A 26,956-nucleotide genomic window follows, 5' to 3' on the forward strand; every position below is an offset into this window, starting at 1 on the left:
ATTAGTTGTAAATTCTCATTGGTTAAAATGTTAAATGTCAAATATTCTTCTTTTTTTTAATTCAATGCCTCTATAATATACATTATATAGACAATATTTAATTTTTTTCTGAGACGATTTCTCTTCATTATTAAGATTTTATAATGATTTTCATATAAAAGAGACACACTATAACGACTTAAATGTAAATATAAAAAGGTCTTAGAAGTGAAAAATTAAAGAAAAAACAATATTTAATATATGTAGCTGATGTATATTTAATCTGGTAGTTACAAAGTTGATTAAAAACAAATAAGAAGAAATTGGGTTATGTCATAGTAAATATATAAATAAAATTATAAAAAAATATATAAAAACAATGTTAAAATGAATAAATTAATATGTTTCCTGTACATTTCAATCACAACTCTACCAGTAGTTTTAAGTTATTTACTGGATAGGAAATACAGGAGGAAAATAAAGCTTATAACTGAAGACGATAACAAATTTTATAATCAACTTTTATCGGTTACGATGAAAAACTTTAATTGTAAACCTCATGTGATAGAAAAAAACGAATGTAGTGAAAATTGTTCGTTGGCATATCAAAAAATAATACAAACATTCATTTCTAGTGCTAAATCCAGTATTTGCTTGTGCATCTACATTTTCACGTTAAAAAGTTTAACTTACGAGTTAATTAAAGCACACAAAAGAGGAGTGGACGTTAGAGTTATATCTGATCAAATTATGTTCGAAACTAAGTCTCAACGTAAGAATTTTTCAATACTTTCAAAAAACGGTAAGTTATTCTAGGTAATAAGTAGATATAAGAAGTCGTGTATTTTTTTTAGAAATTCCTTATAAACTTCATTCCCCAAGATCTATTAAGATGCATCACAAGTTTTGTTTAATAGATAAAGATGATCCGGAGCGTGCTAAAATGTTTTCCGGTAGTCTAAACTTAACTAACCAAGGATTTTGTTATAATTTTGACAATACAGTGCTTACTAATAATATTTACGTTATAAAAAGATTCAGTGATGAATTTGAGAAATTGTGGAATTTATTTTAATAAATAAATCGTTGAATATTACAAAATTTTTTTTTTTTTTTATGTTAAAAGTTGAATTTTAATATAAATTTTGTGTTACTATTATTAATATCTGTAATAGAGATTATCCCGTAGAAAAAACATCATTCTCTACAGTCGTGATATCCAAAGGTAAGTTCATGTTTTAATAATATTGTTATTTATTCATTAAAATTCAGTTCAGTAAATTTTTTCCTATGTGTATCACAAATTCGTGTACACAAACACTTCAAATTTATCATGTTTAAGTAATTTAAAGATTATTTATAGCAATTATTGTAAATAAACACGTAAAATGTATTCACATACATCACAAAAGTTTATTGATAAAACTTAACCTCAAACTAACCCCTATACAAATTTATTAATTCATTTTTTTTGTAATAAGAGGGTTGCTACTTAAGTACTACTAATATATACAATCTGACATTGACATAATAAAGATTGACATTTTTAATGGTGGAAATTTTCAAAAACATTGAAGCTATGTCCAATTATAAATATTTGTTTTTACTTGTATATCTCAAAATTTAGGTAGCAACCCTCGTAAGACCCGATACTTACTTTCAGTTAATAAAACGGTTGATTTTGCCTCCCCTTTCAATTTACTTCGTAAAAATAAGGCATCTAAATCGTTATTTATAATAAATTTGATCTTTATCAAACATTTTGATGATAAAACTTGAGTAACAACCCTCGTAAGTCCTGATATTCATTTTTAGTAAATAAAACGGTTGGTTTTTCCTTCCCTTTCAATGTATTTCGTAGAAATAAGGCTTCTAAATCGTAATTTTTAATAAATTCGATCTTTAATAAACGTTTCGATGATAAAACTTAGGTAGCAATCCTCGTAAGTCCTAATATTCAAGTTATTTTGTAAAAATATGGTTTCTTAATCTAATTTATAATAAATTGGATCTTTATTAAACGTTTTTATTATAAAATTAGTTTTTATAACATCATTATCACGAAAAACGTATTATAAATAACTAAAAACTTGTTTCATTTTATAATACGATCAAAATATATGTAACATAACCTCACAATTTCATTTCGATAAGTGTCTTTGTACTATATAAGTCCTAATAATTATCAAATATCATATACTTTTATAAATAAGAGGACAATGACTTTTCTTCATTCAATTATCATTATCAATATTTTGAACTGTTCTTGAATGTGACAAATACGTTGTTGTAAGTCAGAAAAGATTTTATGACTAGATACAATAAATACATTCAGTTTTTTTAAGGTTTTATTGATACAGAAACAGTTATTATGCAGTAACATACCTCTCAAAATTTATACAGTGTCTGTACGTATTAGAATTCGATTATTATCAAATTTATATCCTTGAATTGAAATAATTATTAATTACAATTTCAATAATTATATATACTGAGTGAACAAATAAAAACGAACGTCGATCATATCTGATGAAAAGATTATAATGATAAATTATGACAAAAGTGGTCACGAGAAGCATGTGGAAATTATTTTCAGATTTTTAAGTCCACCACTAGAGGGCGTTTAGTTTATATCTTTATATAACAGGTAGGGGAGAGTGGGAACCTTGTTACGTATAAATGCCTGTAAATCCGGTTCTGCTTAATCGATTTTCATAAACTTGATATTATTTGAACTGTTACATGAAAAAAATTCTAATACGACCCCTAGTTTCTGAGTTATAGGCATTTAAAGTTGCGAAATCATAACTTATATTTAAATATATTTACTAAATTGTACATTCGAACATTATGAATTTCTAATGGTTGATTACGTAAGCTGAAAGAGGCGTTTGTTCCATTTAACAATGCTCAGCACGCTTAGGTACTAGAGGGCGCTAGTGTGATGATTGCTACGTGAGCTGGAGACGCCTCTGGCTAAGTAAATAAACTTCAACCTATCAAAGTATGTTTGATCTAAAAAATGCCCACCATATCTATTGTAAATACACGTCACTACGAACGGCTAAGGTATATTTTTGAAAAGAAATTACCACATCTAAAATATATGAAACAACGCTTTGTAGCATTCACGTTACTAATTAAATTGCATGGAATTTATATATTTTTTATTGTCGGACAAAAGTTCTTTCAAACAAAATCAAGTTCATAAAAATCGGTTAAGCAGAACCGGACTTACAGCCATTTCATCATAACAACTTTCCCACTCCCCCCACCTGTTATTCGAAGAGATGAACTAAACTTTGTAGAATGAAAAATACGCAGAATTAGTCGAAGAATTCGATTATCGTATATAAAATGCCAGTTAACTTGATAAATTTTGCAAAATTTCAGTTTTTAAATTTCATATTTTCGAATACGATCTCTAAAAATGTTCACGTGTTTCTCGGGACCACTTGTATAATAATTTTTTTCCCTAAAGCAGTCATATAATCCGTTCATTAGACTTTTTCGGTTTTAGTTGTTTACCCGGTACAATTTCATACATTTAGCATGAAAATACAAATGTGCTAATCCGATCCTGCGCATAAAAACCGATCTCGTGGCGGGAGAGTACAGTAAGCAACGGATTGCGATAAACAGATGAGAAGTTTGTCTGGCGCGTTTGTAGTAATAATCAACTTAACAAAACGTGAAGCAATTATGATATAATTAATCATTTTTGCGGAAAAAATGTATTAATACGATATTTGTTAACATATTTCAACGCCATTTCATCTCGCGGATATAAATAAAATGTCCGGAAATCGTTTTTGTTTAATATTCGTAGTATTATGTTCCTTTGTGTCATATAGTACAGGTGTAGATGCTTCCTTAGGTGTGTTAGACATTGTAAAAATTGCTAAAATAGTCGCGGAAGGTATAGCAAAAGCTTGGAACATCGTTGATCAACGCGTTGATTTTCCAGAGTTGCCTATACCGATTTTAGATCGAACCGAAGCGAAATTATTTGGAAAAATTAACGTTTTATCGAGAAAATTGGATGAATTAGCTGTGAAAGTAGACGGAGTAGGTAAGTTTCTTAAAATATTCAACATGTTTTACGGGAATCACACACTGAAAAATAATCACGTCATCATTTCCAATCAAATTTGTATTCTGGTCATACATCTTGGTTTATAAATCTATAGACATTCATATTCCATGGGAAATTGCATCAGTTATACCCACAATTCAATGATAATATGTCTAAATAAAACTATGACCTTGAACCCTTTCAATCAGATTAATAGTATTTCGTATTTGTCATTTTCCAAAATATAATCCCTTTATCCAGCCCTGAAAGTTCTAACTGTAGCCGCAATTAATCATATTACAGGTACCGATACCATTTCTACGATTCTTCGCAATTTACCCGATAGAGTGCGCTTGGAGCTTCGTCTAAACGATCTGTCAAATTATATGACACGTGCCGATGTTAATTTTAGGAATTTTTTGAAATACGCCGATCGAAAAAATGATTTCGAACGATTAACATTGGAAGATTTCGCCAGAACGGCCGTTTCCCACGATAGTAATTCCATTATAAGTTTAATGGAGAGGATAGACGTGTTTATATCACCGCCAAGTAGAGGATTGGCAGAAACTGGTATTTTGGAACTGTTACTTAAAGATTTAGGGGTAAGTTTATAATTTATTTGCGTTTAAATTAATGTTTTTAAATATTTTCTAGAATATTTTAATTTTATTTTTGTTTATATAGTTTTTGTTTGAGTTCAACTTATCGTATTTATTTCAAGTGATTGATTCACTGTGATTCAAGTATTGCAACATCACCAGTTCGTCTTTATCATCAAAACGTTCTTAAATTAAAAAAATAACAACTGCGTAGTTATCGATATTCAATATTACAGTTATTTAGTTGTATAAATATAATTGATAACTGTTTTTATTTTGTTAGCGCTTTTTTTCGTCATCATAACATCACGTTCTACTTTTTACAATTATGAGTCATAACATAGAAATCTAGGCAAGGCACTAATACGTTTATCTATTGAAAATGATTCATAAAACTTTTGCTAATATAAAATTATGACAATATACTTCTAATTTATGTATTATAGAAAGTTTTAAAATTATTTGAAACCGGTTCGGTTCTGTTTGTTAAAATCGAAGTTATACCTTCGTGTAACAGATGGCGTCACCAAGTCTACCGTTCACTATTTAATTGTTCCACAAGGTTATGGAATTTCTCCTTCCACCTTTTATAATGGAATTTCCTCTCTTATTTTGACCCTAACGACGACAATACCATAAAGATAGTCACTAGCTTAATGTTTTATTCTGACTGCAGTAGTTTGTTTTGTTTTTGTTTCGAGAGTGATCTAGTGCAGTGTTAAGGTTCTTTATATTTACAACGCGATTCATAACAATGCTGAATACATGGTAATTATTTTATTTATAATATATAATATAAATAATAAGAATACGTCAATTTGATTGTATAATTGCATAAATATCAGTTGATCACAAGGCAGATGCTAACGTCAAATAATCCGCATCCATTTTACTAATTGCAAAATTTTAAGCTCGCCAGGGGCGTACTTAACATTATAACAATTTATAAAAAAAAATTGTAATAATTTTATAGCCAGTATTATACGGGGTTTTTCGTTATTTAATATTTTATAAATTATCGTTTAAGCAAAATTAAATTTTGTTTAACATATTAATTTTCATTATTTTCAGTATTATCACAATTTAAAAACCTGAGTCACTTATTAAAACTTTGTTTTTTGGTCAATTAACATCTAAAATGAACAATTACGTATATGTATGATTTTAATTAGTCTGAAACGTTCTTTATTAACATTAATTGATCTTTTTATTTTTAAAATTGAACATTTTAGAAGATTTTACGGTTTTGAGATTATCGCGACTCTTCAGCACAAGATATTAAACGAAATATAATCGAAAGTTGTAAGAAAAATATTTCAAAATATATTTTACATAATACACGTATGTCTATATACTTCCGGAAATAGTATAGTACTATTTTCATTTATGCGGGTGTTATCGAAGTGTTTTTCTATTGAATCAGTTTTTCTTTTCGTAGTACACATTAAATCGAATGCGTTTGGAAATATTTCGGTTTTGAAAAATTTTATTTACGAAAAAAATGTACGTGAAAGTGTATTTGATATGTGCGGTAGTGTTCGCTACGAGCGTTTTATCAAACAAAACGAACACAATTATCTCCATCGATAATTTTCGATATGAATTTGTAAAACTGAACGATATATGGTGGGACGATATTTTGGAATATCTCGACGACCAAATACAAGATTCGGAAGTCACCCAACACGGACCGGAAGTAACTCTAATTAGAAAATACGAAAAATTCGGAAACGCTTTGGAACAGGTATGTTTATAACAATGAGAGAGACAGAGGATGCGATAGAGAAATAAAGAAAGAGACGGAATGCTAAGGAAGTAGGGAGAAAGTAAATTGAAAGAGGGCGGAGCTAGAAAGTGGGGAGTGATTAAATTAAAATTGGGAGGAGTTAGAAAGACGAATAATATAAAGAGAGACAGAGTGAGAGAATGCGATAGATGATGGAGCTTAAAAGAAAGATAAAGAGGGGCAGAGAGAAAAAATGCGGTAGAGAGGGATAGGGACAGAATAATACATTAATAGAGCGACTTAAGTAAAAGAGGGCGGAGTTAGGAAGAGGGTAGTGATTTAACTAAAAGTGGGCGTGGAATTAGGAAAGGGGCGCGATGAAGAGAGACAAAGTGTGATGATGCGGGGATTGACTGAAATAAAAAGGGTGGAGTTAGAAAGGTAAGAGAAAGATAAAGAGAGACAGAGTAGGGAGGGAAAGGGATGGAATGAGAGAAAAGTAGGCACTGAAATGAAAGAGGAGTTAGGAAGAGAGACAGAATGGGAAGGATGTAGTAGGGAGAGCAAATAGATCGAATATAAGGAAGTTTTTCTTATTATTGATTTTATTTATTGGAAAAAGGCATTTCCGCAAACGATGACGTTTGGTTTGGATACAATCAACGACGTATGGGCGTTCCAATTGGTCCTTAGTGATCTGCGAACAATTGACGGACTTTATGGCACATTTAGAAGATTCCAGAAACAACAGACGTCTCCCGGTAGGATACCGTCGCCTAAACAAGCGTGGTTGGATCTAGCTAACGCCGTTTTATATGATAAAAACAACATGGAGACTTCTTTGATCAAAATACACGAAACTAGAGCTAAATTGTTCGAAGGAATCAAGGTATATGCCCTTTAAAACATTTTTTTTTTCTCTTTAATGTCGATTTCTAACCTAGAAATTGAAAAAATGCGAATCCGTTCCTGACATCAGTAGTCGTTTGGGCTCGATATGAACCTGACCAAATGAACTCAGCGAAAACTATATAAACAAAAGTTATTTTGGTGATGAAATTTGGCGGATTTTGATGGTTTTTACTTTGTAGGAAATAGAAGGGGATACGATTTGTAATTCCAAACAATCCCCCCAACAAGTAATCTTCAATTTATACAATTCAATAGCACTTACCGAATTAAAGGGCTATTCTATGATTCAGTTCTCTTACATGCTCCTGAGGTTATATAACAAAGGTGAGTGTAGTGCCCTTCTCGTTACTGATCCATATTCTCGTTCGAAATCAATAAACTACTCGGTTTTTTCGTATATTTATTTGTTTTCAGGTAATTTTACGACGGAATCTCAAATTTTACGCGAGAGATTCGAAGAAAGAACAAACAGTGCGATAAATGTCGTGAAAAAAGTCATGGGGGAAGCGTCTAGAGAATATTGGAAATGCGATCCCAAAAAATACGTCAAAGGTAAGTGCAGCATAAATACAATCGATATTCAATAAAACTTTTTAATTTATTTTATTAAAATTATAAATTCAATTTCATTTTTTTTATTTTACGTCCAATAACTCAGCTACAAGTTGATTTTTTACCAGTATTTTTGACTTTTCGACACCACCCCGTAACTCAAATATTCAATTTGCACCAAGCTTTCGAGTTATAATTACTTTTCGACACCACCCTGTAACTTAAACTTTCGATTTGCACCAGCATTTCTGATTTATAACTGCTTTGCGATATCACTCTATAACTTAAACATCAAATTGCACCAATATTTCGATTTATAGTTACTTTTCGACACCACTCTGTAACTTAAACATTCAATTTGCACCAGTATTTCTGACTTAAAACTACTTTGTGATATCACCCTGTAACTTGAACAAACAATTTGCCTCAAGTTTTCGAGTTATAATTACTTTTCGACACCACCCCGTAATTCAAACATCCAATTAGAACCAATATTTCAACTTATAATTACTTTCCGACACCACCCTGTAACTTAAACTTTCAATTTGCACCAGCATTTCTGTTTATAACTACTTTGCGATATCACTCTGTAACTTAAACATCAAATTGCACCAATATTTCGATTTATAGTCACTTTTCGACACCACTCTGTTACTTAAACATTCAATTTGCACCAGTATTTCTGACTTAAAACTACTTTAACGACATAGCAGTGGAAATTCCTTGAAATATTGCTGTTACACATTTTTTTGAATATCTATAACTACTTTCAGATTGCACCTTGTAATATTACCGTTTCAACTATCAGTATACTAGCAAGAATTGTTGTTTTTTTAAATAATTAACTTATAGTCTTCCTTCTTATACACCTTTATTTGTCAACTCCATGTACAATACAAATCATATTAATATATCATCTAAACCTTAATGATGAATCATTCTCGATAATTCTCTATGATTCTCACTAACTGACTTCTTCTTTTTTTATTTTCATATATCTTAACAGTAGGCCAGAAAGTAAAAAAACTAATACCTATATTATTAAATACAAACCAGAAAAGTATTATTTTTAACACCCTCTCTTAATACTTTTCTATGAAATTTCAAATATTATATTTTGATTTTTTTCTTTTATTAACATTAATAATAAACAAAATATCTTAACATAAATTTAAATAATCTCTATTCTTATAAAACTGTCTTTTGTGGAGCCCCTTTGTTAAAATGTCTGCTACTTGATTTTTAGTTCCAATAAAAGTTAATTCCATTTTCTTTGTATTTAAAATGTCACACACAAAGTTGTATTTTATATCTATATGTTTTACACGTTTGTTATTTTCGGGATTTTTTATCAAAGCTATACATCCTTGATTGTCCTCATATATTTTAAAATTTTGAATATTGACTTTCATATCAAACAATAATTTCTTAAACCATAAGCAATCTTGTACTGCGGAACATAATGCCACTAACTCAGCTTCTGAGCTTGAAAGAGTCACACAATTTTGTTTTCTTGTTACCCACATCACTATATTACCAAATAATTTAATTAAATATCCTGACACTGATTTTCTATCTACCACTTCACTTCCCCAATCAGAATCCACATAACACTCAAACAAACTCTCATTATTTTTTCTTTCAAATTTTAAATGCATATTAACTGTTCCTTTTAAATATCTTAAAATTCTTTTTAATCCTGTCCACACCAAACTATTATTTTTATCTTGAAATCTACTTAAATAATTTACTGAGTAACTGATATCTGGTCTTGTTCCAAGCATCAGATACATTAAACATCCAATTAGTTGTCTTACTGGTAGTGTGCATTCATCATCTTTATTTTCAAAAATATTAAACTTTGGATCTATAGGTGTTGCTGTGGGATTGCAATTATCAAAATTAAATCTTTCTAATATTCCAAGTAAATATCTTCTTTGACTTAATTCCAAGATTCCTTCTTCTTTAATATAATTTACTTCAAGTCCTAGAAAACTCTTTAAATCTCCTTTATCTTTTATATCAAAACATCTCATTAAATCATTTTTACAAATTTCAATTTTATTTAATTTTTGCCCTGCTAATATGATATCATCCACGTAGAGTAATAAATACATAATTTGTTTATCTTCATCAACTTTTGTATATAGACAATAATCAGTTTCTGATCTTGTAAAACCTAAATTTAATAAATATGTATTTATTTTTATATTCCAGCATTTTGCAGCTTGTTTTAAGCCATAAAGAGCTTTATTCAATTTTAAAACACATCCTGGTTTACAATTTACCCTCTCTGGCGCATAAACATATATTTCTTCTTTTAAATCTCCATTTAGAAATGCCGTTTTCACATCAAGTTGTTTTATATAATAACCATATTGATTGCTCACTGTTAGAAGAGTCCTTATTGTTGTCATTTTTGCCACAGGTGAATATATATCATCATAATCATAAGTATTTCTCTGTCCACATCCTCGTACAACTAATCTCGCTTTGTATCTGTCTTCCATTATTGTTTCTAATGGTTTCTTAGCAAATACCCATTTAGCTGTCAAAATTTCTGCTTTTTCCGGTTTCTCTATTTCATTCCATGTCTCATTTTTCTCAATTGAATCAATTTCCCTTTTCATAGCCTGTATCCACATATTTTTGTCACTTCTATTATCTATTTCCTCCACTGTCTCTGGTACTTTTTCTACAAATGATACTGCATCAAATGCCATATATAATTCATAATCATTATATTTTTCTGGAATTTTGACTTTCCTTTTTATTCTTTCAAAATTTTTTCTTTTATGAGCTTCATCATTACTCTCATCTTCTTCGGATTCTATTTCAGCGTTTTCTTCTAAACTGTTTTGTTCTCTATTATTTATTTCAATACTTGCCTTTTTTATTTTATAAATAAAATCAGTTTCATTAAATATAACATCTCGTGCTACTATCACCCTTTTTCCTTTTATACTCCACAATCTATAACCTGTATTTGTATATCCTATAAAAATCATTTTTTCAGAAACTGGATCAAACTTTTCTCTAAATTGTTTTTGTATATGAGCATATGCTGTACATCCAAATATCTTAATATTTTTTATATCAGGTTTTTTACCATACCACAATTCTGCTGGTGTAACATTTTCTAAATGTTTGCTAGGGCTACGATTTAAAATATAAGCAGCTACTCTAATGCTCTCATTCCAAAATGTTTTTGGCAGGTTGGCTTCTTCTATCATTGTTCTTGCCTTTTCCAACAAACTTCTATTAAACCTCTCAGCCTTACCATTCTGCTGTGGCGTATATGGTATTGTATAATCTAAAACAGTTCCATTTGATTTACATAAATCTTTTATATCTTTGGAAATATATTCCCCTCCATTGTCACATCTTAGCACTGCCAATTTTATGTTAAATTTTGATTGTACCATATTTACATATTCTTCAAAACACTTAAACACCTCATCTTTACCTTTTATGATATACACTGTACAAAAATTAGAAAAATCATCCACAAATGTAACAAAATATTTACCCCCATCGTGACTTAGTGGCGTTATTGGTCCAACAACATCAGTATGAACAATCTCTAATAATCTTTTTGCATGTGATCTTGTTTCAAATCTAAGTTTTGTCATTTTACCTTTTACACAGGCTTCACAAAAATCAATTTTATTTACATTTACATTTTCCAAACCTTTTACCATTCTTTTATCAACTAATAACTTTAAATTTGCATTACATATATGCCCTAATCTTTTATGCCACATCATTGATTCATTGTCATCATTTTCAATCATAAAACATCGATTTTCTATCTTATACTCAAAAATAATCTCATAAAGCCTGTTTCTAAATCCTACTCCTATCAATTTATTTTCATTATATAAACTAACCTGACCACCCTCAAAAACTACAGATACATTAGACATTTCTAATCTTTTTACTGATAATAAATTCTTCCTTAAATTTGGAACGTAAAAAACATTTTTTATTATGCATTCAATGATCTTTCCATTTATTTTACTCAAAACTTTAATATTTCCAATACCTATTGCCCTCAAATATTCATTATTCTTTGCTACTGCTATGTTAATTGGTGTTTTTAATTCTAAATATTCATAAAAATATTTATTATTTACTAAATGATCTGTACAGCCTGAATCTATATAGAATGAGATATTATCGTTACTTACAATCTTACTTTCATTACCATTCATCAAAAAACATATTCCATCTTGCTCTTCCTGATCTTCTGAACTTTGTTTCTTGTTCACCTCTACATGATTTCCCTGATTTCTGTAGTTTGTATGATAACTTCTACCTCGAGTGAAACCTCTACTTGGAGTTGCATAATCTCGAAAACCTCCTCTACTATAACCACCTCTATAATTTCCTCTGAAACTACCTCTTGTAAAACCACCTTGCACAACTCTTGAATTTGATTGCCCTGGTACACTTTCTTTACAGTCTTTTTGCATATGTCCTTCCTTGTGACACCGGAAACACACTATTTTTCTAGTATTTGTAGTATTAAATACTGCTGATTTTTGTTCATAAGTTGATTGTTCAGATTTTAATGCTTTTCTTCTTTCTACTTCACTTCTAAATTTTCTTTTGACGAAATCTATTGTTAATACTTTAGGATCCATATTCTCTAATATTGTTATAACTGTTTCAAAACTTGGAGGCATCCCCATCATTAACATACATACAATGTCCTCATCACTCATAACAGCCCCTGTAGCTCTTATCTTCCTAACAAGGTCATCAAATTCTGTCAAATAACCTTCCAAATCTTCATTCTCTTTTAATTTTAATGACATTAACATTCTTCTTAGCATCATTTGCCCGGGCAATCCTTTTTTTTTCATAAATATCTCCTAAAGCTTGCCACATACCATAGGCTGTATTTTTCTCCGTTACAAATTCTAATTGCTTATCATCCAAACATTGTATTATCAATGACTTACATAACTTATCTTTTTTCTTAGCTTCCTTTTTGTCTTTTTCCACTGTATAATCTGATTCCACAAATTCTTTTTCTATCCATTCTGCCACATCTTTTTCTTCTAGTAATATTTTCACTCTAAATTTCCATGAGTAATAATTTTCACCATTCAATAGTTCTATGTTATAAATATTTTTTATTTGTGAATTAGCCATTTTCTTTATATTTTAATTATCCACAGAATCACCTGGGCCCATAACCTGTTGTTTTTTTAAATAATTAACTTATAGTCTTCCTTCTTATACACCTTTATTTGTCAACTCCATGTACAATACAAATCATATTAATATATCATCTTAACCTTAATGATGAATCATTCTCGATAATTCTCTATGATTCTCACTAACTGACTTCTTCTTTTTTTATTTTCATATATCTTAACAGTAGGCCAGAAAGTAAAAAAACTAATACCTATATTATTAAATACAAACCAGAAAAGTATTATTTTTAACAAGAATTTCATAATTACTTATCGGAATCGCCCTGTATTAGTATTATGATCACTTTCTCGAGAAACGTTTGAAATTCGATAGTTACGTCCTTCTTTAATGAATAAAAAGACAGTAATAAAGTTTAATTTAACAAAGTAAACAACACAATAAATAGTATAATATATAAAAAAAGATGAGATTGCAATTTTACACGTGTTCGTTTTGGATTGCAGACATAACTCATATCTCTAATATTGTAATTTTGCACGTGTGCTTCTCGAATATTATTGCAGACATAACTCCTATTTCTGTTTCTCTCTCAAACAAAAACTTTCTCAATCACGTGTTTCTATACATAATCAATTTCGTTTGTAATGACAATTTATGTTATAAAAATAAAAGTTTTAATCGCATTTTGAAAATTATTTGAAATTGTGATACATTTTTTAAAAAATAATATCAAAAGAAAATTGTCAAAAATGTTTTAATTGTTATAGATATGAATCAGTTCGCATCGATTTAACTAATCGATTCTATTAGTCCAATTTTTAAGACTCAACTTACGTTCGATTGGTTTATAAATAACAACAAAAATGTTTTGGAGTATTTTTTTTCATATTTTTATTGATTTAAAATATAAAACATACAAAAAATATTTAATAGAAGTAAATAATCATATAAAATCGATAGATGAACTGAATCGATTCGAACGTATACATAGAAATAACATTATTAGTTCTATGATATACGAATCGATTGTACATCGTGACCGGCTAATATTATTTATTTAGGTGAAACGTACGAAGAAATAACACAATTATTACAAGGTTATGTACAAAATGAAGTAGATTTAAATCCAGACGCCACCTGTAGGGAAAATTGTGCCGAATACACTTACACGAAAAGTCACGGTTGTTTCCAGAATTTGTATTGCCGTCAACAGAGACGTTGTAACGGAAAAATAATCGACTGTAGATATTATGATTCGGACATGTGGATTTGTCCAGCGGTAAATTACGAGTGATATTCGATAATTAGTTTATAAAAAAAAAACGATGTTTCAGGATCCTTTAAGCGGTAGAAGATACGAGTACATCGAATATGAAAACGGTAGAATTTTAGGTAGGAAACAGGAATGTACGAGGGGTACTACTAAAGTAGACAGTTGGTGGAGGTGGTTATTTTGGCATTGTTCTTATTGTTTCTGTCTCTGCGACGAACAGGGCAGTAATTCTGATAGATACGTCAACATGAGACCTGTCATTTCGAATATTTCTAACAATATGTAAGTCGAAATGTTTCTAATACAATTTTTTATGGATTTATTTGTATTTACAGGGTGGTAGTGGGTTTGAGGTTCGTTAAAAAAAATCGTATAATTCACGTTCAGATCCAGGAAGGTAAATTACTTCCTAGGGGAAATATAGATCAAAGCAGTGTACGATGGGTGCCGGTGGAGGATTACAGGATAACGGACAGGAAAATTTATAGCGGACAAGATTATCACACTTTTAGTTGGGAAAAAAGGGCAATTGATTTGGATGATTTGGAAGCTGACGAAGGATACGTCGTCACGGGTACAAAATGGCGTCCAATAACTTGATACATAGTAATTAATTAATTTTTTTTATTTATTTACAGGTATCAGGTTCAAAGAGATCGGGTCTCATTTGAATTTCGAAATATATACGAGTAAGTTTGATTTTGTTACTGGAACTTTGATAAATCCTACGAGTACGAGTATTTGGAAGGACAACGCCAACACGGACTCCTCGACGAAAAATCCAAGGTAGGATTAATCATTTATGAGGATAACAAAATTTATTATTGAATTTTTATCAATATGTGCGTCAGGATACGTGGATATTTGAATCGGAAGTGAGTAATTTTTATACGATTTATATCGATAATATACAGGGTGAGCAAATAAAAAAATTCGGTTATTGTTTTTTATTTTGAAAAAATTTGGCGGTTCGTTTCAGGTTGTTGGTACAACTGTCATTTGTCAAAATTCTTATGCAATTTCCTTTGTTGAATGTAAAACCGTCATCGAAATAATTTTATGTCAATATTTCTAGTTTTCAATTCCACTTTTTTCGAAAAAATTTTATTTTTGACAGTTTGTGTAACTATCATTTGTCACATTGTCACAAAAATGACTTGCTGACAAGATAGAGTGGAATGTCATTTGTATGGTTTGAACATCTACCTTTTTGGTAAATTCTATTGCTAGAAGTTGGTACAACTGCCAATTGTCAAAATATTGACATAATTTAACCTATTTAGTGAAAAAATGTCATAAAAATAACTTTTACTGTTGAGATACAGTGAATTGTCACAATTTTATGGTTTGAACATCTACTTTTGTGGAAAATTTTATTGCTGAAAGTTGGTTTAACTGTCAAATGTCAAAATATTGACATAATCTAATATATTTAGTGAAAACATGTCATAAAAATAACTTTTACTGTTGAGATAAAGTAAAATGTCATTTTTTATGGTTTGAACATCTACTTTTGTGGAAAATTCTATTGCTAGAAGTTGGTACAACTGCTAATTGTCAAAATATTGACATAATCTAATATATTTAGTGAAAACATGTCATAAAAATAACTTTTACTGTTGAGATACAGTGAATTGTCACAATTTTATGGTTTGAACATCTACTTTTGTGGAAAATTTTATTGCTGAAAGTTGGTTTAACTGTCAAATGTCAAAATATTGACATAATCTAATATATTTAGTGAAAACATGTCATAAAAATAACTTTTACTGTTGAGATAAAGTAAAATGTCATTTTTTATGGTTTGAACATCTACTTTTGTGGAAAATTCTATTGCTAGAAGTTGGTACAACTGCTAATTGTCAAAATATTGACATAATCTAGTATATTTAGTGAAAACATGTCATAAAAATAACTTTTACTGTTGAGATACAGTGAATTGTCACAATTTTATGGTTTGAACATCTACTTTTGTGGAAAATTTTATTGCTGAAAGTTGGTTTAACTGTCAAATGTCAAAATATTGACATAATCTAATATATTTAGTGAAAACATGTCATAAAAATAACTTTTACTGTTGAGATAAAGTAAAATGTCATTTTTTATGGTTTGAACATCTACTTTTGTGGAAAATTCTATTGCTAGAAGTTGGTACAACTGCTAATTGTCAAAATATTGACATAATCTAGTATATTTAGTGAAAACATGTCATAAAAATAACTTTTACTGTTGAGATACAGTGAATTGTCACAATTTTATGGTTTGAACATCTACTTTTGTGGAAAATTTTATTGCTGAAAGTTGGTTTAACTGTCAAATGTCAAAATATTGACATAATCTAATATATTTAGTGAAAACATGTCATAAAAATAACTTTTACTGTTGAGATAAAGTAAAATGTCATTTTTTATGGTTTGAACATCTACTTTTGTGGAAAATTCTATTGCTAGAAGTTGGTACAACTGCTAATTGTCAAAATATTGACATAATCTAGTATATTTAGTGAAAACATGTCATAAAAATAACTTTTACTGTTGAGATACAGTGAATTGTCACAATTTTATGGTTTGAACATCTACTTTTGTGGAAAATTTTATTGCTGAAAGTTGGTTTAACTGTCAAATGTCAAAATATTGACATAATCTAATATATTTAGTGAAAACATGTCATAAAAATAACTTTTACTGTTGAGATAAAGTAAAATGTCATTTTTTATGGTTTGAACATCTACTTTTGTGGAAAATTCTATTGCTAGAAGTTGGTACAACTGCCAATTGTCAAAATATTGACATAATCTAATATATTTAGTGAAAAAATGTCATAAAAATAACTTTTACTGTTGAGATAAAGTGAAATGTCATTTTTTATGGTTTGAACATCTACTTTTGTGGAAAATTCTATTGCTGAAAGTTGGTTTAACTGTAAAATGTCAAAATATTGACATAATCTAATATATTTAGTGAAAACATGTCATAAAAATAACTTTTACTGTTGAGATACAGTGAATTGTCACAATTTTATGGTTTGAACATCTACTTTTGTGGAAAATTTTATTGCTGAAAGTTGGTTTAACTGTCAAATGTCAAAATATTGACATAATCTAATATATTTAGTGAAAAAATGTCATAAAAATAACTTTTACTGTTGAGATACAGTGAATTGTCACAATTTTATGGTTTGAACATCTACTTTTGTGGAAAATTTTATTGCTGAAAGTTGGTTTAACTGTCAAATGTCAAAATATTGACATAATCTAATATATTTAGTGAAAACATGTCATAAAAATAACTTTTACTGTTGAGATAAAGTAAAATGTCATTTTTTATGGTTTGAACATCTACTTTTGTGGAAAATTCTATTGCTAGAAGTTGGTACAACTGCTAATTGTCAAAATATTGACATAATCTAATATATTTAGTGAAAACATGTCATAAAAATAACTTTTACTGTTGAGATACAGTGAATTGTCACAATTTTATGGTTTGAACATCTACTTTTGTGGAAAATTTTATTGCTGAAAGTTGGTTTAACTGTCAAATGTCAAAATATTGACATAATCTAATATATTTAGTGAAAACATGTCATAAAAATAACTTTTACTGTTGAGATAAAGTAAAATGTCATTTTTTATGGTTTGAACATCTACTTTTGTGGAAAATTCTATTGCTAGAAGTTGGTACAACTGCCAATTGTCAAAATATTGACATAATCTAATATATTTAGTGAAAACATGTCATAAAAATAACTTTTACTGTTGAGATACAGTGAATTGTCACAATTTTATGGTTTGAACATCTACTTTTGTGGAAAATTTTATTGCTGAAAGTTGGTTTAACTGTCAAATGTCAAAATATTGACATAATCTAATATATTTAGTGAAAAAATGTCATAAAAATAACTTTTACTGTTGAGATACAGTGAATTGTCACAATTTTATGGTTTGAACATCTACTTTTGTGGAAAATTTTATTGCTGAAAGTTGGTTTAACTGTCAAATGTCAACATATTGACATAATTTAACCTATTTAGTGAAAAAATTTCACAAAAATAACTGTTGATGTGGAGATAAAGATGTCACAATTTTATTGCTGGAAGTTGGTTTAACTGTCATTTGTCAAAATTTTCACGAAAATTTATTTGATGGGTGAAAAATCTACGCTTGTTGTTAAAATAGTGCTTAACGTAATTTTTTATTGTTTGAATTTGAACTTTTTTCGGAAATTTTATTTTCGGTTGTTGGCATAACTGTCAATTGTTAAAATTCTCACGTAATTTCACTTTTTGCTTGGATGGCACAAAACTTGCCCCAACTGTCAATTGTCAAATCGAAAAGCTCAACATTTATTTGTAGGTTAGAAATTTAATACTGCTGCTTTTACTGCGTTAATGTGATCGTTTTCACAATAATGACAGTTTCAGGTTATTGTGAGCTGCCATACCTGTCAAATCAAAAATCTCATTTGGAGGTTAGAAATCTAATTCTATGGCTTTTACTTTATTAAATATAGTTGTTTTCACATTAATGGCAGTTTCAAGATAAAAATTGATCAATTCTTACGTATTTTGCTCTAATGGCGCATATTTTACCATACAAATGACTCCTGCTTATGAAACAAAGTGAAACGTCATATTTTTATTTATCTCACAATTGTCCACTTTCTGGGAAATTTAGGTAGGTTGTCGCACCTGTCAGTTGTCAAATCAAAAAGTTCTTAATTCGTTATGACAACTGCAAATACTTATTTGGAGGTTATAAATTAGACACACACTGTGGTTTTCTTGAGTCCGTTTTCATAATAATGTAATTATTTCAAACTAATTCGCAGTTATTTTCATTTTTTTTTAATAAAAACGCCATAATAATGACACTTGACACTTTTTCAAACGTCGTTTTAAATATTTATTTCATGGGAAATTTATTCCCTGGAAATTGACACTTCTGTCAGTTGTCAAATAACTTTGGAGGTTATAATTTGTTATACTCTCATTTCCTTTTGTCTTTTGCTTGATTTTAAAATGTAAAATTCATTGAATCGAAATTCTACGAGATTTTGTCGAGTTGGGAAAAATTTTTGTTACGTTTATGGTAAATTCTATCATAAAAATTATCTATCAGAATTGTTTTCGTATGAAAATTAGTGGATAATCTTAAATAACAAACCTTTTAAAAATACTCAATCCCTACAGCGTTGCCACGTGTTTTAATAACGAATAATTCAAAACATACGTAAATTGAGATGTGGCAACGCTGTTATAATTGGCGGGAATTATTTGTCGATTGCATCGACACGTGGTGAAATAAATTTATCAACAAAAAAAGGTTAAATGTCAATGTTATTATTATACCATGACTAATTTTCGATAAAAAAATTACAGAAGGAAAATCTGGTTGGTTTCTCCCGATATACCGACCAGAACGACGTCGCCTTCTATCCCTACTTCAACGTCTGACAGTTACATCGAATTAACCCACACAGACATCGACAGAGACGTCGCTCAAACCACCGTACCGTTCTGGGATTCCCAGAAAGTGGAATCCCTGCAGGCGGTGCCGCTCAGCGGCGCGGGCATTTTCCACAAAGGGCGGAAATTTTTCGGCGGGTTCATCGCGCTTAAAATGTTCACTTACGATTTTAGTAAACATCTAGAAGCCGCTTTTCCCGAAGAGGAAATTGTAAATTAGATTTTCAAGGTTTTCATTTTTCGGAAAAGCGATTATTATTCAGCATTGTTTTACTGTGATTTTTCAACAAGTCAAGAAGCCATTTTACCATTCGTTTAGTGTATTTTCAACTATGTTTAATAAATAGATTTTAAATATTATCAAGTTTTTTATTTATCTCACTTTTTTTGAAAAAAAAAAGTTATAATATTAATTTCTAGGAAAAAAAACCTGAGACCAACCCTGTACGTTCTGACAGAAAGCTGAAGATCAATTGGGATTTGAATTATTTGATAAAATTAGAAAAATATTACGAAAATTACATTTTTCACGATTTTTTGTCAATTAGTGGTTAAAAACATTACTTTTTTTATCTGAAACTCATGTTCTCATGTTAAATTTATTATTCAAGAGACGTAACCTCACAAAATGTTTGTTTTTCTTATTTAAATATCAATTACTTGAAAAAAACCTGAGACCAGCCCTGTACGAACTGACAGAAAGTTAAGGATCAATTGGGATTTGAATTATTAGACAAAATTAGAAAAATATAACGAAAGACACGTTTTTTCACGATTTTTTATGTCATTTAATGGTTAAAAACATCAATTTTATCTCTAAAACCCAAAATTAGACATAAAAAAATAAAATTCTGAACTTAAATTTATATTTCATATGACAAACTTCACAAATGGTTCGTTTTCTAAACGTTGAAGCCATTTTGGAATCAATGACAGTTTTGGGGAGAAAATTCTAAATATTAATATATTTTGTAGAAATGAAACGCAATCATTCGAAAACTATTTTTAATAATTACTTTTATTGTTAAAAAAATATATAATAATTTTAAGAATAAATCCATTGTTAATATGACTGTGTAAAAAAGTGACAAACACAAATAAGATGATAAAAAAAGAAACTAAAGGTCATTAAATTAATCCTGATAAGATTTAATGGCGTATAGCACTATTTATAGTGGTGAAAAAGTTGATTAGCAAATACTATAATAAATTTCAAAGATATGTTTCTAATTTACACTTTTGCCTTTATAGAAGCCGTTCCTGTTTTACTTTTTACCCCATTTTTCAATTTTGCCATAAATCATAAACTATTTATCGAAATATAACAAAAATATTTACGAATTTTATGCAGAATTATTAAATATATTTTCAACGACCTCCATCTTATATGAATTTAGATCATACGCAAAAGTTTAAACACATTGATCATGTTGAAGGTTATCAAGAAAGGAAAACACAAAGAGATACTCTCTTATCTTTTTTAAAAAATATATTTGATATAAACAAAAAGCGGAGGGAGTACGATTTTAAATCAACAGTTGCATTTGTGATACAACTGAAAAAGCAATGACGATATTCCTAGGAATAACAATAATTTTAACTTTAGTGAAATATTCGGCGAATCTTGACACTGGAACACTTCTAGTCGATAGCCTTCGAAAAGATTTCTTCGTTTTAGAAGATCAACTTTGGCAATACATTTTCAAAGAAAGGAAAGATGATTTCGTGGACCCCGGAATCGAAATTCTCAAGAAATTTAACGAATTTGACGTGAAAATAAGAGAAGTAAGTTAACAAAATCAATACTAGAAAAATAATTTAGTTGTATAGATACCTAATTTATTTTTTAACTTCATCATATAAATAAAGTTCACAAAATTTCACTTTTCAACACGTTAGATAAAAATAAATCACTTCACATCTATTTTACACATAAATTAAAAGTTTCCTTAGCAGATATTATGACAGATGTTTAACAGCGTTGTCACGTTAAATATTTTTCCGGTTACCAGTATATAATTATATTGTAAATACTATAGTAAATGACAGAAAACAAATTCGAGGATCATATTTATTTTACGTTGTTCAATTTTTAACATTATGACGGTGTTTGATACTTCATTTTCAATTAAAAAATTAAATAGACACGAAAATAAGTCATTCTAACACTATTACACGATTTTTACAATAACAAATCTTACAACACTGTAAATTGTAACCACAACTACCAACATTTAAAATGTAGTGTCTCGTAATACATTAGTTATCATTTCTCATACACTTTAGTATTTAGATTTAGTTCAGTGACTGCAATCGTAAAGTATTAGAGAGGATAATGACAACTAAAAAAATCTTCTTTTTTACGCACTTATCAACTACGTATATATTTGTTTTAGTTACCTCAAGATATACTTTATGGTATGACTGTACAAAAAAAATCCGAGTTGTTTCTCCTATTCTTTTCGGACGTAAGAGTTATACAGGATTTGTACGAAAAGTTCCACCGATATCAAATTCATTTATTGTCACCAACAAAAAAAGATTACTCGGATTACGGTAAAGACATAAGTATATCCAGTCTTGTTAACGACATTCTACACGATCCGAAAAATAACGTGAATCAAATTTCGCTACAAATAAATAACCAAAGTCTCAACTTGATAGGAAAAATGATATACGTAATTATAAAGTAAATAATTGTGAAATAATATTTTTATTATGACGATTTCCGTGTTTCAGGAAATGGTTGATAATTTTAATTGCGAATATCCAACTCAATCTAGACAACAAGTTATCTATAACCTTTATAATTTGATAGCTTCGACGGAACTTAAGGGATACGTCATGACACAATTTGCGTTAATGGCGTCTCGACTACAAGAAAAAGGTGAATTCAATTTAGTAGCTAATTCGCAAAGGGTAGATGCGGTCCTGTATTATCAGTTGACAGGTCGAAAATGTTACCGAGCTTTTAACCCCAAATAAATAAATGACGTATATTCATAGAGCTAATATTAAACATAGACAGTTAATAATATGATAGATCCAATCAGAATGATATTGAGACTAGTATTCAGATGTTCTTTCTCTTTCCATCAGCAGTAAACAAGTTCCCTCTTTCTCTACATGTAATATTAACTCTTCTCGTATATTTAAACCAAATTTTTATTAGGTAATTATTCAAAAATATCAATGGAAGTTCGAAAGGAGTTTAATAATAGGATGAAAGAAGTTTATCGTTTAACAAAAATCCTCATGACTTCATTATCAACGACTATGTATAGATGTGACCCGAAATATCATTCCGAAGGTAATTGGTTCGACGAGTGTTGCCAGCTTTACGTAATAAATGATATTTTAGGGAAAACTTACGATCAACTGACTCGACTCGTACAGGCCCATATTCAAAACGAAGTTGATTTGAATCCGACTCGTACTTGTAAGGAAACTTGCGGTGAATATTCTTCCACTACTAGTCAAGGATGTTACGACAGTGGCAGCGATTATTGTAAATACAGTAAACCGTGCAAAGGAAATATTTATAACTGTGAATTTATAGAGTCCCATATGACAACATGTATTTCTGTGAGTATGATTAGCTTTTGATTTGCAGTGTTGTCACGTTTTCACAAACCAACCGCGGATTAAGAATTCAGGAAAATATTCATCGACATACGAATAACAAGATATATTGAAATCGTTGTTGTCAAATATATCACAAAAACCATTAAAAAATATGATTTCGTGGAAACATTTTCACCTACGTTTTTGTTCGAATTTATTCACCTGAAGAAAATAGTAGATTGTAGAACAAAAATTAACTAAAAATTGTACACTGTATACATTTATTTTAGTCCAATTTGAGCCCTAGAAGATACGAATACATAAAACTACACAGCGGTACAGTTCTCGGCCATGAAAACAGATGTTCGGCAAAAGATGTATACAGCTGGACAAGATGGTTCGTCCATTGTTCAACTTGTTTATGTTATTGTGACGAACAAGGTGCTTTATCCGATAGATATTTTAATTTACGACCCGCAACGGCAGACGTCCAGAAAAACAGGTATTATATCATTCACAAGTCCTTTTCTGATATATTTTAAACAATTCCCTGTATAGGGATAACGTAAGCAACGTGGCAGCATTGTAAATGTGATTTTCAAATCACGACCATATAGATGTCAGTTAAAGTTAAATGTGAGGTTATGAGAGAGTATATTTAACGCATACCTGTGTTTTTTTCTATTTAATTAAATGATTAAAATTACGAACCTTGTACAAATATTTCTAAAACCAACATTTTTCACCACTACACACACTTTTACCACCATAGTTTTGGCACAAACACACAATAATTGTCACAACACAAATACAGACACTTAACTACCTACTTCCGACTTCCCAGACAAATATGACAGTTGTTTTACATCGTTGTCACGTTGTAACTTTTCGTGGTTATCGTCATCCACGGTTTTACAACTAATTTAATATTTTTTGGAATTCTGAAAATCGTATATATCTTATAAAATTTCATTTCGAACCGTAATAAACGACAAATAAAATAATCTTTATCAGTTACTCAATTTTGACAACAATAAATCTTACAACACCGTAGACCAATATCAACGATTGCCAACGTTTATCATTTATTTTCTCCTGATACATGAGGAATGATTTTATTTGAGAATTGGACGTTGCCAGATGTATCATATTTGAAATTGTTTAATTCTAATTTTTTTTAATGATTCCAGAGTTGTAACAGGTTTGAGATTAATAAAATTAGATCGTATTTTCCACGTACAAATACAAGAAGGTAGACTTCTACCTCACGGTTATATAGATCAAACTACCGTGAAATGGGTACCCGTAAAAAGATATAGGATATTTGATATGGGAGTAAAGAATGGGGTAGATTATCACACAATGGACTACGGACACAGAAGAGTATATTTAAATACCCTAATCGATGAAAAATCAAACTATATTGTTACAGGTAAAAAATATTTTTCTTTTCATATAAATCGATATTATGAAAGTTTAGATGTACTTCAAAATCTCCCTGTATACGAAGATTCATTAGAAACACTTCCTGTATGTAGATCGATTATTTAAATTATGATTGTGATAAGTTTATAGGAAATATTAGTTGACGTACTTATACTCAATGTGGCAACGTCGTAAATATTTAGAAAGATGTCTGAGTGACAAGGTCAACTGTATGCCTGTGTTATATACGAAAATGTATAGGTGTGGAATTAGAAGGAATTTTTTAATTTATTCGAAAAATTATCATAAAAATCGGAAGTATCTTCAGTAAATTTCGAATGTTAATTACAATGACTGTATTATATATGAGATTTTGAAGAATGAGTGGTTATTTATTTTGTTTTGTGCATTGAAAAAAAAAATATTTCACTACCATTTCGATTTTTATGTGTAGTTATGTTAATAAATGATTAATTTAAATACTAAACATCGTTAATTTTATTTTTATTTTTGTTAATTACTTACAAGAATCCTACTAAGTTCTAGAGCAATGTAAAAAGATATTAGAAATTATTATTCAAGAAATGTTTTTAGTTATAAGTCGTCTTGAATTAGATCTCTTGATATAAAATTTCAAAAACCAGCTCAAAAGATCTCAGAAGTAAAAAGAAAAAGAAGGAATTAAAAAAATCTTTTTGTTTTATTTCATAATAATCTGATTACTATTAATGAAAATTGATTGAAAAAAGTTTTAATTATTTCTTAACCTCACATTTTCAATGTTGCCACGTTGTGATCATTGTCCTTGAAACGAAAGCAATAAATAATAGGTTTGGAGATTGCTAAATAGTTCGATAGAGAAAAAGACAATCTCAGTAACTTTGGATATAACTTTTAGGTGCTAGATTTGCTCTCAACAACGGAAATTTACAATTTCAAATAACGGTTACTCGTTTTGACTTCAACACTGGTAAACTTTACGCTAATGAGTCATACGAGGCCGATAGAAAAGAATTTATAAGGTAATAATATATTTGAATCCCTTATTTTTAATATAATTTTGATTTTCTTATATATTTACAATCCTTTGGGCATAATAACAAATAAAAGTAAGTAGAGAAATATAAATAATTCATATATTTTGATTGAATTGTACTTACCTGTCAGTTCCGTTATACATTATGTCTAACATTCCAATAACCGTGAACGTAACGTACTTTATTTTCCAGTATGGAACGTATAAATATAGATCAACCGGATATACCGACAAATTCCCCCCCGTCGGAGCCTGTTATTGGCTGGAATCAATTTTTAGATTTCAGAGCAACGGATTTGATTAAAGATGCCGCCCAAACGACGGTTCCCTTCGTAGATATCCAACCCGTTTCGGCGGAACCCGCGGTTCCGCTCAAATCCGCCGGATTGTATTACAAAGGGCACGTGGGTTATGGCGGATTTATTGGAATCGTGGCGGATACTTACGATTATTCCAAACATTTGAAATTCGAATTTCCGTTCGCTCGAAATAGGGAAGAATCCGAAGAAAATTATGAGGTGATGCCGAATTAAGAGAAGAAATTAATAAAATATATATAGATATGTTTATTATGTATAATATTTAGTGTTAAATTATGTTTATGAATATATATTTACTATAAATTAAGTTGTTTTCTTCGGCTCCTTTTTGATACCAGTTGTCAAAATTTGAATGAGAAATGAATATCTTTATCTTGAAGACGTTATCGCATTTTATCTATGGTTTGAAACAACGAGAATCAAATTAGTGCCTGATACTGATTTTATTTTCTTCTTTCTTAAATCAGTATTCAATAATTGTATTTTCTTCTTTTTTACGTCAATCTAGACCATATAAATGAAGTTGTAACAGTTTGTCTATGGTTCACAGCAAATGAGAATAAAATTAGTAGATGAAACTGATACCCAGTCTAGTGTTATTATGTCTTTGGAATCAACTTAGCTTTATTTTCTTCTTTTTTATATAACACGTGTTAATATTAAATCATAGATCAATTGCATTATCACGGTATATCTAGAAATTTTATAAAAACTGATAAATAATTATTTTTCGTCATGAAAATGTAACGAAGACTTGATTTAAGTAATCGTGGTTGAATTAAAAAAGCAACAAATACAAAATTGTTATAAAAAGTTTAAACAGATAGAACAGAATAAAGAATTTGTAGCTCAATACCTATATG

At 29.4% G+C, this 26,956-nt stretch overlaps 2 protein-coding genes across 2 annotated transcripts; both read left to right on the forward strand.

Annotated features, from left to right (window-relative positions):
- Window positions 1–298: 298 nt before the first annotated feature.
- Window positions 299–1,080, forward strand: LOC130449394 (mitochondrial cardiolipin hydrolase-like). The gene is made up of 2 exons (XM_056787193.1): window positions 299–781; window positions 834–1,080. The coding sequence occupies exons 1-2, from the start codon at window positions 367–369 to the stop codon at window positions 1,052–1,054; spliced, it is 636 nt and encodes a 211-aa protein (XP_056643171.1). The 5' UTR covers window positions 299–366; the 3' UTR covers window positions 1,055–1,080.
- Window positions 1,081–3,574: 2,494 nt separating this feature from the next.
- On the forward strand, window positions 3,575–26,315 carry LOC130449840 (uncharacterized). Its single transcript, XM_056787879.1, has 17 exons — window positions 3,575–4,051; window positions 4,358–4,659; window positions 7,474–7,846; window positions 14,074–14,291; window positions 14,347–14,567; window positions 14,621–14,859; window positions 14,924–15,071; window positions 19,662–19,959; window positions 21,285–21,533; window positions 22,145–22,426; window positions 22,488–22,635; window positions 22,921–23,058; window positions 23,110–23,333; window positions 23,603–23,814; window positions 24,503–24,744; window positions 25,636–25,759; window positions 25,967–26,315. The coding sequence occupies exons 1-17, from the start codon at window positions 3,775–3,777 to the stop codon at window positions 26,304–26,306; spliced, it is 4,035 nt and encodes a 1,344-aa protein (XP_056643857.1). The 5' UTR covers window positions 3,575–3,774; the 3' UTR covers window positions 26,307–26,315.
- Window positions 26,316–26,956: the final 641 nt, after the last annotated feature.

The sequence above is a fragment of the Diorhabda sublineata genome, chromosome 10 (genome assembly GCF_026230105.1).
Source record: "Diorhabda sublineata isolate icDioSubl1.1 chromosome 10, icDioSubl1.1, whole genome shotgun sequence".
Classification (NCBI taxonomy): domain Eukaryota; kingdom Metazoa; phylum Arthropoda; class Insecta; order Coleoptera; family Chrysomelidae; genus Diorhabda; species Diorhabda sublineata.